Source organism: Miniopterus natalensis, chromosome 9 (assembly GCF_054644295.1).
Source record: "Miniopterus natalensis isolate mMinNat1 chromosome 9, mMinNat1.hap1, whole genome shotgun sequence".
Lineage (NCBI taxonomy): Eukaryota > Metazoa > Chordata > Mammalia > Chiroptera > Miniopteridae > Miniopterus > Miniopterus natalensis.
The window spans coordinates 5,499,091-5,511,811 of NC_142089.1; the positions used below are offsets into that span (position 1 = coordinate 5,499,091).

At 44.2% G+C, this 12,721-nt stretch overlaps 1 protein-coding gene across 1 annotated transcript in view; it reads right to left on the bottom strand.

Moving 5' to 3' along the window:
* PEX14 (peroxisomal biogenesis factor 14) overlaps window positions 1-12,721 on the bottom strand; it is a 126,674-nt gene that overhangs the window by 72,307 nt on the left and 41,646 nt on the right. Inside the window, exon 3 of the mRNA XM_016214631.2 lies at window positions 859-943. Coding sequence (XP_016070117.1) covers window positions 859-943 — 85 coding nt within the window. The remainder of the gene's footprint in view (window positions 1-858; window positions 944-12,721) is intronic.

Genomic DNA, 12,721 nt, shown 5'->3' on the forward strand with positions numbered 1-12,721 from the left:
CTGACCTGCGAGCGCAGCCCTGGAACACGGTCCTGCAGGGTCACCTCAGTGGGATACCATGGAGCAGACGGAGGAAATACCACCAAACCACTCCACCTGCTTTTCCAGCCACAAATGACTTAAAGCCCAAAGCCCAGAGTTTTGAGGCTGGCATTTCAGCTCTTGAAGGAAAGAGAGGTCTGTTGGGGGAAGAAAACTCTTTCCTCCCTCATGGTTATGAGCTTTCTAGAGAAAAATGAAAAATCGGATTTGTTTGTTTGTTTGGGGGTTTTTGGTTAACAAAAAGAAAATATCCTGAATTTCAACAGAGCCAGGATAGATTCTGTATGCTTCAGACAATACTGAATTTGTCAAGATCCATTTAATCCATGCCTATAGAAATACCATAGAACCAGTGACCTACCACTTCAATCTGTAAATCAGGTGAACCCCAAGCCTGACCTTTGCCTGACCTTGTTTATTCACCTCATCTCCCTTTTCCTTCACTCCTTTCCTCCTCACTCCTACTAAAGCAGCTTGGCCTAAAGCCAGTCATTCTGCAGTCAGGGCCCTTCTCAGAACGGAGCGGAAAGCAGAGGTCATATCCAGTAGGCCTCTCTGCCACTAAATGCTGCTTGTGCCAGACTGTCCTGGGCCAAGGCGTTCATCTTATAGCTGGAGCTCAATTATCTGAATTAGATCATCTCTCTGCTCCACTGTTAGGAAAAAGCCAGCACTCCCCCTGGGTGGCACCCCTCACCCCCACCCCTGCATTAGTGGGTCAGTTATAGGCGATCCTTCCATCCACACTGGCTTCCACCTGCCCCGTCCCCGGTCGCCTTCTGCAGGCCACTGTGCATGGCCATGGGGAACCTGTACCTTTCTTCTTGAGGAAGGCTCTCCTGGTCGCAAGTGGGCTCTGGCGGACCCGGGAGTTCTGCAGGAACTTCACTGCTGTGGCAATCTGGTGGGGAGATAAAACAAAGAAGCAAAGTAAACTTTCAAAATTAAAAATCCGGTAAGTTTACCCAACGTCCATACAAATAGCACACAACTATGGTCACATTTATAACCAGTTATTTCTCACATTTAAAAATCTATCTGAACAAAGCGCTATGTCAGTTCCCTCCCTTCACTGGTTTCCTGTATTTGATTCTATCAAACCCAATCCCCTCAGCCTAGCTTTTAAGACCTGCAACGATCTTTCCCTGATCTCCCTGTTCAAGCTGGCTCTTCATACACCACGGCAGGTAGCTCTCTCCTGGCCATGCTCATTCACATCACGACATTTGTGCCCATGCCATGCCCTTTTTCTAGAAGGCCTCCTTTCCCCACCTCTACCTGTTTAAACATTTCACACACACACACCCCAGCACAGCCTTTTACAGCCTGTTCTAATTCCCTGAAGCCCTCCCTATATAAGCAAGCCGTCTCTGATCTCCCTACTCTCAGCTTCCTCAATGCTTGTCGTGTGTACTGTATAATTGAAGACATAATTACACTGTCTTCTAATGCTCAGGCTGCCTCCCCAAACACACTGCAAGAACCTGAAGGGACGAGACCATGCTGCCTCTACAGAGCCCAGCAAAGTGCGGAACATCTACCACTGGGTCGATTACCTACAAGGCAACATGCACAGCCATTCACACTGGTCCTTCTCATGCAACGGCGCTCGATTCTGAAGAGCTTTCAAAGGACAGAGTTTGGGGTTTCGTGGCTAAAAGCTGACAGAATGACAGCTTACCTATCTACCTTGGCATGATAGTTAAGAAATCGTCATATCTATGAGTGAGCCAGGTAGAGGACAGAAGAAGTGCTGAAGGTATGCACCTTCACATCACTCGGCACACACTAACCGTGACATCCCAGACACCAGCAATGGGAACCTGCCCCCGGTAGGAAAGGGGCCATTTTAAATGACTGCCATAATTCATCTCATCAAAGCCAAAAGAGTAATATAGTCTCGTGTTACAGGTAAAGTCAACAGGCACTGCAGTCCACGCATAAGCTGTTGAAAGAAAAAAATTTCTAAGGGGCCAAATATAAGAAGTTGTCTAAGATCCTTCAAAAACTAAGGGTAGCAGTTATACAGAGATTCAAACAGAAAGCACTGTGACTACAAGTGGAAAACAAATTACAAATATCCTCTTCATATTTTATATGAATTTAATCTTGAGACCAGACAGACTTCTCTGATGACAAAATATGTGAGGATGAATCAGAAAGAAAAACAAAAAGCCAGGGCAATTCCTTATATATTTTCCTGGCATCCTGCTGGGAGAGGCCTGCCTAACACATTCTCCCCACAGGATGAAGTCAGGGATGCCAGTGTTTAAGGTTTGGGCCTGTGAGTGAAAGGAAACCTAGTGTTCCTCGAGACTGGTTATAATCTGCAAACATATTAGCCACCATCATGAACTGCAGTGATCACCAACCAGTCCTGGACTAGAGAAGACGATGCTCGAGAGTCTAGAACCCCCAAACTACACCCCCCCACAGCCCTCAACCAGATCGCCTCAGGCTTCACCAAAATCAAGAAACATTGGACAAACATCCCCCAAACGGGTACATTTTAATAAAGAGATGGGAGAGGGGAAAGAAAGAAGGGAAAAAGCAAAAGGAAAGGGGAGGAGGAGGGAAAAAGAGGGGAGAGGGAAGCGGCAGTGGAACAAAAAAGGAGTCAGAGGAGCAGAGCAGAAGGGGAGGCGATAGGACAGGAAAGGGGAGAAGTGCAAGGGGAAGGAGAAAGCAACAAGGAGCGAGCCGTGCCCCGGAAAGAGATGGACGGTGAGTCACACAGCCATCGGCCCCCAGGGTCAGTGCCAATGTGCACAGCTCAGATGGCCCAGGGATCACTGTTTACTCGGAGAAAAAAATACACCTGGACACATGAGACAACTGGAGCACTGGCATCAGGCGGCAGCCTCCACACACTGGGGCGTGTGTGCCAGGTGCAGGTGTCGGAGGAAACACGGCCGAGCAGGTCCTAGGCAGGAGATGCTAACAGCACGGCTCCGCTCATTTACCCATAAGCACACACCTTTCCCTCATCCTTCCAAAATTTCCCATGACAGAGAAAGAAAGCAGAATCCCACCACTAAAACGCACAGGCTTCACCTTGCTTTTTTAATATAGTCCTTGGTATATGCATTTCTGGTCAGAGAGCAAAGTTCTGATGGGTTTAATGGTGCACTCAATGCAGTGCTTGGCGCATTCCATCAATTTTTTTTAAAAAATTGCATCTCTTATTTCTTTAAATACATTAATCAGCCTAGTGTAGGCAAAACGGATCCATCGGACAATGCAATAAACATGAATTATCATCTATCCAACACGCATAATGGCTTAAAAATACATAATAGCAGGTGTAGTTTAAATGATTAGTTATTACACCTGTGGTGGGTCTGATTCAATTGGGAAAAATCATCTTTAATAGGTTAAAAGGTTTAGATCACCAGGCTTTCCTTAAAGTGGCTGTAGAGAGGGGATGATGGAGTGCTCTGTCATTAGTAATTCATTTAAGACAAACGTGGGGGATATAGCAAAGAACAGCATAAACGAGCGAATCCAATTTAAACATCAGGTAAAGTAGAAAACACCTTTTAAAAAAGCAAGATAAATGAATTTGGAAGGGAGATGAAATTGACGTATTTATTTTAACGGGAATTTGACAAAGTCCCGGCACACTTCAAACTTGCAAAAATATGAACAATTTCTTTTAAAGTTTCCATTCACTAATTTCAAGCCATATAAGATAATACTGCCAAACACCTACATAAAGTATATTTGGGGCTTGTTTATGTTCCTCTTGATCTTTGTCTGAAAATGCAGGCGACAGGCAAATCACATATTTAACAGCATCGATATCACTACGCCAGATGCAAAAATATAAAGCATCCAAACTAACAGCCTCAACATAATGTGCTGAATAAGAAAGAGACCCAGCTAAGCAGCTACATGTAAGTATGAACATATGAAAACCTCTCTCCTCCTGCCACTAATTTCTTCAGCTACTCTCTACTCTCCTCCTCCCTCCGCATAGGAACTGGCCCTACAATAGGGGGACAAAGACCTGTCCAACCTAGAATTTTATAATCCCTTTGTATAGATTTCCCATACACAGATTTACCCCCCAATGCAAAGACTTTAACACACTAAACACAATGACAATGCACTTGGTCTGCATCTTGTGTTCCCCTATTGTTGGACACTTTTCATTAACTTCATGAAGCACTTCAACGGACTCTTTCGTCTGCAGAGGTCTAGCACACACAACACACTTTTGTTGGATGAAATGATGGGGTGCCTGCAGCCTGTCCTGTATTATGCTGTGATTTTCTAATTAGGAGATGAATGTGACTATTTATGGGTTATATCTGTGGCCAACTAAATTACATAAATTCTGGCCAAATCTTCCGTCTCAATGTCAAAGATGTAAAACGGAGACTGAAACTTTATTGCGCATGTTGTGGGAGTGCAGCAGGCCAGGGGAAATCCTGGCGCAAAGCACCTGATACCGTGTGGAAGCCACTTGCTTCTGACACCATGTTAAACATGGCACTGGCTCTCCTTTCTCCTCCTCTCGCACAGTGAGAGTACTTAATGAGCGCACCTTGAGTTACCAGTAGCTGATTTCATAAAAATAAAGCCAACGAACTCAGAAGAAAACAGAAGCAAAGTTCTCTATGTATAGGGAACTGACCCTATTCCTATAACCCTGCCTTCTCCCTCCCTCTCCCAAAAGCAAAATAAAACAACCCTGCCACCAACTCCACTATTTTAGGGAAATTTGGTAACTTTCACTGTTTATCACTTAAAGCTAGAGGTGAAACTGAGGTACAAAGAACAGGAGTAATTCTTGCCTTTGCAGTAGTTCTGCTGAAGTGACTGTCAGCAACCCGGGGAAAAAAGAGGACTTCAGGTTGAAAACACCTTTGCATCCAAGATGATTGGCCAACTGAGAGAGATTTGTGTTTGAGAGACCAGGATTTGTAACTGTATAAATCAATGGAATACAGTATACTCAGGGGCTATCTACGATGAACTATGTGCTGTTAAATGCATTGTGTAGGATAAGTAATCCCTGGTGAGAAGAATCGAGGTTCCTGACAGTCCTCATGGAAGAGCTGCTTCCTATGTGTTTTCTGCTCTCCTACAAAAGACCTGCACACTGTCATCTCCAGAATGCACACTTTATTTTCTGCACCAGGCTTGGGGAGGGGGGACACATGGAGCTTGCCTAATAATGAACCTGGGGTTTGAGGGAGCCTTAGCACTTTGCACCTGACATGTAAACCTGATGCATTGTCTCCAGTGACACTTATTTGGAATGTCACCAATTCCAGCACTCCTGTATGCTACATACACATCTATCTCCTAAAATGTGAGCATTCATTAGCCATTTTAAAATATTAAAAATATTCAAAAATTAATGACACTAACAACCAGAGCCAAGCCCCTTTTAACCCAGAGAGATCACAACCACAAAGCAAAAGAAAATGACCGATATGCAGGCCGAAACCCCATTCCAACACTGCACTGCTACACCTGCGCGGCTCAGATTCAATTGCCTGTGAAAGGTTCCTCGCTTACTCGTACTCTAAAGTAGATAGATACCCAAATCCTGTTAACAAGCGGTAAACCAAAGAAACTGGAGTTGTAACAAGACTGACTTTAAAAGGTCGGCACTGCCGAGAGTGAGAGAACCCTCTTCAAACAGAAATGCTGCATTTTAGTAAGAAATCAGTACTCTGTCAGGAGTTCCTTGACAAATATGGTCATCGGTGGCACAAGGAAATAGTTGCAAAGCAGCTGTTAATCAGAGAAACACATCGGAGAACGCTGATGCTAGCACTCATGAAAAAAATGCAACGGGCTAATTATGAAGCTATATATCTCACTAAAGAGGCCGTGTTCCTTGAGATTCCAGGCGAAGCACTCTCGGCGCCAGGGTCCTAGGACAACATAATTCTAGTGTTCTGCACCTGAGCTGCGGTTCACAACCCCAGGCTCTCTTTCTAGCTAAGGGATATGCTAGAAAGGACAGGAAGGCAGCCACCCTGGAAGCAGGGCCATCCACAGCCACATTCCAAAATGTTCCACAAACACACCCAAAGGTGTCAGATCCTTAACCAAAGTGAGAGAAAACCTGGGGGCAAGCAAAAGAAATGTGGGGATTATCACTCTAAGTGTGGCAGGGAAGCAAAGGGCAGGGGAGGAAATGGGTGTGAGCTTCCATAGAGGAGAGCTGCCCCCAACCACCAAAATGAAAAGAAAGAAAGAAAAAAGAGGCAATAAACAGAAAATAGAGACCGTTGTGTTCGACATCTATGTCCAAGGGAGGAAGGGAGAGAGAGAGAGCTGCTCTCAGAGTGTGAAATGCGACTCGGGGAAGCCGAGGGTCTAGCAAGCAGGTGAGAGGGGAAAGTTAATATGCAGAGGAAGGCTCGGTCAGCCAAAATTCAATACGATCCTCGGCAAGGACACGGAGGAACGAGGCTCCCCGAAACCAGACGCGCGGGAGTGGGGGAGGGGCGCCGCCGCCCGCGGAGCACAGCGGGGGGGGGGGGGGGACGGCGAGAGGGGAATAACCTTGAGGTGGGCCGCGCGCGCCCCAGCCCCAGCCCCAGCCCCAGCCCCAGCCCCAGCCCCAGCCCCAGCCCCAGCGCGGAGCCAAAGTGCCCCCTAGCCGGCGGCGGCGGCCGCGCAGCCCGGGTGGCCGCTCCGCCAAGTCGCACAGCCCAAATGAAGTGTTTTCACTCAGGGAAAATGAAATGTTTTGCAAGATGAAACAGAATGAAAATTGAGGTTTTAGGTAATTACTAGTTGGCATTTACATATCACGGGCTGGTTCAACACCTATTCATTTTCCTCTTTTATTTTCAATTTTTTAAAATTGCTCATTAAAAATGAACAGATGACAGTGGCAGGATTTTTTTTTTTTTTTTACACTCTTTCTCTTTCTCTGAGGGTTACAAAATCAAGAGGTACTTTTAGCCTGGTTATCTACAATTAACACACACACACACACACACACACACACGAAGGTATGTTTTATTTGCATCAAGTCAACAAAAGCCGGGAAATTCAAAAACAAAGACAGTGGGCTACACTAGAGGCAGCCTCCTGCGCCTGGGTCGCCTGGGTCGCCTGGGTTGCCTGGGTCGCCTGGGTCGCCTGGGTCGCCTGGGTCAGGAGCCGCCAGCAAGTGCCCTGGCACTCAAGGAGTTAAAGGAAAGAGCCTCTCTTTCAACTTGGAATTTCCTGGTTTTTGTCACTGTGTCCTTCCCATTGTTGATCTGGGTTACAACCCTATACTAATTAAGCTGTGGGCCCTAATTTCCTTTGTTTTACTTTCCTCGGTCCTTTTTGTTTTTCACATTAAAGAAATAAAACAGCTCTGGCTGAAGTGCACAAGAGTTGACATGGTAGAACATAGTATTTTTAAGGTCTATCGTGTAAGTCTGCATTTAGGGAATTCCAAAGCATGCATTATTGACCCTAGTCTCTCTTAGAACACATTGACATATGTAGTAAAAGCATTTAGGAAAAGTAGCAACATCATATGCACAAAACTACCTTTCTAAGTGAAATAGCTCTGTGCTTAAATTTTTCTTGGCCCCAGCTAAAAATATTGCATGAACTGCTTGTCAGACAGAATGTCACTGTTTGGTTATTAAACTAGTTTTTCCAGAAATGTATGTGGGAATAAAAAGCATTTAGACCAACATGTACTATTTAATGTCACTGATGTGACTTTAGGGATGGAAAAGTGACTCTGGAGAAGGCTCCGCTGCCACCCTGCAGCAGGAGGGAGCTGGTGCAGCTGAGAGCAGAGGCTGGAGAGCGGAGCTCCTGATCCAGAGGCCGACAGTAACCACATTACAGAAACGGCTCTCTCGCGCTCACACTTGCCGGAGAGGAAATGAAACCCTTGCTCTGGGTTGAGAAGATCAAAGTTCCTTTTTAGGAAAGGCTGAGAAGGAAAAGGATTTTCTCCCTCAGAGAGAAAGAAAAGCAAATTTAAATGCCTTGTCCCCACGCATCCCCACCTGAATTTAGATCGCAGCCCCTCTAATTCTTGATGCAACCAACAAAGCAGTAACCCAAAGAGGGGAGAGGAAAAGGATGACATTTGCCTTTTCCTTGGCTTTGAAATCCAACTGGCAGCAAATTGTTTGAAGTCCTGTTTAGAGAAGAAACTGTAATAGCCTCCATACTGAAAAGAGAAGGCAAATGCCATTATACACGGATCACGGTAGCAGTGACCTCAGCAGAGAAGGCAAATGAGCTGGCTGCAAGTCGGAGGCTCGGCTGGCGTGCCAGGAACAGAAATAAAGGGTTTACGTGCCAAAGACACGTAGCAAGAGTTGGGTGCTTGGTCCCAGGAGATACGAAGGAAAGGCAAGGAGTTCAGTTTCTTAACACAGTGTTTTTCAAGAGCTCCTTGCCTGTGCCTTCTTCCAATCCCCCTTGTCTTTATATTTTCCATTTTCCTCTAATTTCCTTGCACAGTAAAGAAGAAGCAGAGAACACCCAGGCTTCGTGTTGTAAAATTAATGAAGGTGTCAAGCTGTTGAGTTGAATCACTCCGAAGGAATGTAATGACTCAGTGTCCAAGATGCTCCCTAGAACTGTGAGCTCACTCAGTGACGGTGGCTGGTGACTCCAGCACTAAAAAATATGTAGCATACAGTCCGCAGGACCTTCCTAATGATACCACCGCCTCTACTTCCTAGTCCCTTCCTCTCCGCCACAGGAGGCTGCTGAAGGTTACTTCTTCTGCCCTCCAAATCCTTCAGATGCTCAGCAGATGAACCAATGCTTTGGCTCCCCCTTCTTTTGAAGTCAGGACAAGGCGGAGATGGGTAAACTCCAGCATGCACCATTGAGATGTGAGGTGATTAGGATGGGGGCAAAGAAAGGTTAAATGTGGATAGTGAAACCTCCAAGCATGAAGTCATCACTGGGGCTAGACAGGGAATAGATGGCCACCAGATGGTGCAAGACAGGGACCCTTCACAACGGCTTAGCACCTTCTGCTCTCAGGGCAATGCGATGGGCTCATAGATTCCAAGGAAGATGAGCTCTGCACCAAGAAATTCTGTCTACCATCACCCCACAGACAGCACAAAACTAAAACCTCTGAGGAGTCAATTAATGGCAGTCCTATCAGACATCCTAACCACTGCCCCCCAAAAAATGCAGAAAGACTAAATGTTAAAAAATAGATTTGAATACAAAAAAAAAAAGTAGTAGTAGTGATGGCCTAGAAATAGTATGAATCCAATAGATAGCAAGAAAAGAATTTAAAATGACAAAGTGTCATTATTTACAATAGTCAAAATATGGAAACAATCTAAGTGTTCATCAATGGGTGAACAGATACTGTGGTATATATACAATGGAATAATATTCAGCCATAAAAAAGAATGAAATCTTGCTATTTGCTACAAAACAGATGAACTTTGAGAACATTATGCTAAGTGAAATAAGTCAGACAAAGACAAATACCTTAGGATCTCTCTTTTATGAGGAGCCTAAAACAAATAACAAAAACAAAAAACAAGCTCATAGCCCTGGTCGGGTAGGTCGGTTGGTTGGAGTGTTGTCCCGATGCGCCAAGGTTGCAGGTTCAATCCCCGGTCAGGGCACATACAGGAATCAACCAGTGAGTGCATGGGTAAGTGGAACAACAAAATTTATCTTTCTCTCTCCCTCTCTCTCCCTCTCTCTCTCCCTCTCTCAAGTAAATAAATAAAATAAATAAAAATTTAAAAAGAAAAAAAAAAAGCCAAGCTCACGGATACAGAGACTGGTAGTTAGTTGCCAGAGGTGGGGGGGGGGAGAAGGGTAAAGGGGGTATAAGTTTGTTTTTTTTTAAATCTAATGGTGTTACAGATGTACGACATAACTTCACTGAAGTGAGTGGGAGGAAATTTACCTAAGTAACTTAGAAAATGAGTAGAGACTACAAGACTAAGGATTAAAGGAACTGTATGTTAGCACTGTACTGAGTTAATAAAGCTGTGTCCCATGGGAGTACAGGTTAACCATTCTGATACCACTATGCATGTATACTGGGATTGAGTAGTGGTAAAAAAGAAGAGATACATTTTAAAAAAACAGTAACAGTATACCTCAAGACTTTCCTTTGTACTGTGCCAGACAAATGAGGAAACAAGGTCTAGCTCTTTCCATATGGTCACATTCTGCTTACCTTTTAAAAAAAAAAAAAAAAATATATATATATATATATATATATATATATTTGTTTTGGGGGGTTTTTTTTAGAGAGAAAGGAAGGGAGAGGGAGAGACTGACACATCCATGAGAGAGAAACATCAACATTGATCGGCTACCTCCTGCACGCCCCCTGCTGGGGATCGAGCCCAAAACCTGGGCATGTGCCCTGACGGCAATTGAAGGAGCGGCTCTGGGTGCATGGGTTGATGCTCAACCACTGAGCCACGCTGGCCCAGCCTGCTTACCTTTTTGCTTTTATACTTGATCTTCCCTCTCTGCATGTAGTTTTCCTTGCTTAATCTACTGAATTAATTTATACAACCCCCACCCCATAAAAAGGAATTTTCAGCTAAGCCCACCTGGACCCCTTTGTAACTAACCTGCAACTTCTTTGGCCTCTAAGCTAGATGGTGCTTAACTGGGCAATACATTATTTAAAATATTTGTCATACAAAAATTAAAAAATAAAATGACAAATGTTGGTAGCCTTTAAATCGCCTTTAGATCCCCTGGAAAGCAGAAGAAAGTAAACAATTAAGATCTGCTACTAACAGAAGACCACCAAGTCCCAGTTCCTGCTATTATTTTAGATTCTTCTCTGGCCTAAGGAAAAAAATAAAAGTATGAGTTCCAAAAGTATGATTCATAATAGAGTAAGCTGGCAGACTCAAAAATTTTCAAATTTACAGTAAGACAGGGATTAGAAACGCTTTCTTCTATTCAAATGGTCAAATGAACTCAGCTCCTCTCAGAGGAAAGGTACCCTCCTCACCAAGCACAGTCCGAGAGTGAACAGGAAGAGGTTATCCACCGAGACTGTGAAGTCAGTGGAACCAACTCTGGCAATAACTGGGTGACACATGTCAGATGTACCTCACATCCACATGAAATAAGCTGGTGGTCAGGTTCTATTTTCTAAGAAAGCTTTATCTGACATAGGTCGCACCTTGGCAGATGACTTCAGAAGTAACTTATCCACACAAAGAGTGCAGCAGAGAGAAGCTAAGCCTCTGACACAGATGATGAAAGAGTCATCATTTTCTACTGTGGAACTGATTCTCATACCCACTGTCAGATTTGTACCCACAGTACCAAGGTGTAGATTTGGAAGAGAAACCAACTCAAGAGATAACACCCCAGTCGCCTTCTCTAATAAGCCCCAGTTTAGAAGTGCTTAGCTTGGCAAGGAAATCCACAGCACACAAAAGAATCGAATGGTGATCATCATGGCTTTGAACCACCCAGGAATCTCTCACCAAACATCAGAGGCATCCTACTAACAACCAGAGTACCAATAAGCAAACACTTTCAAAAATAAACGATTCAACAAAGGCCTACTAGACACCAGAGCCACCTTGGCCCGGAGGCTCTCATTACAAGTCCCCTACCTCTCATGGGAAGCTAACGGGAGGGTCTTTAAGCCCTACATCTGATTTCTTACCAATCATGGTAATCTAACATAAGCATGTGATTTACTCACAATTAACACCAAATTTAAACAATTCTCACCATTAAGCAAATAGGTTCTATTGAGCACCACCCTCCTCCTAAATCAATGGTAACTCATTACTAATTCCTCCCAGCTCTGTCTGGGAAACAGAGACGTTCACTTTTTTTGTTATCTGAAGGATTATGAATTCCCATCCTGCTTTGCAACCTTCTTGCCTCTCCACACCCCACTCACAGGGTAAGATACTTTGAAATTACAAAAACCCCTACGTTTCCGCAATTTGGCAAAAGCTTCCTGAGACATCACTCATCGTTTTCTGCTCATTGCCCTCTCTCCCTCTTCTTGCCTGTTTAAACACATGGACAAAGAGTTATTAACTTTTACAGGAAAACCAAATAAAATAACGTCGAAGCAAAAATGCGGTGATGTCAGGCTGCAGCTAGCACCATTCATCTGTGGGAATCTGATTAGCGCTCGAGTGGCAGAGCTACCTGGAAAAGTGCTCACAATCAAATAAAAAAATGATACCAAAACATTAACCTGATGGCTAAAAACTCCACATTTAAACAGTTAAAGTAATAAAGGAGCTTTTATTGAGTATTTTTTATATTTCATTATGCCCCAAATTGACGAGGACTCCCGGATACATTTTCTAGACTTTTGGTTCCTCAAATCAAATGCTCTCTTGGACTTTTTTTTTTTTTTTAACTAAAAGGAAACCGCATTTCTTGTAAATTTGAATGAAAGGGCTGAAGCTTCTCCTACAATATCAATATCAGCCTTGAGTGCAAACACAGCCAAACATTGCAACAAACAAGCCTTTTTTTTGGTTTATGTACTTTAATTCTGAACCTGCCTGTAGCCAGCAGAGATTTTTTTCTCTGTGATTTTTACCTAAACAAATCTTTTATTTCCTCACCCACACAGGTTTTGCTCAAAGCTGGTAGGGAAGGGAACTTGGCAGAGGAGCAGGGCAGAAAGAAAATGGGTTTCAAGACACCTGCACACTGGGTCCGACCCTAACACTACCGTGCCCTGAAACCCAGG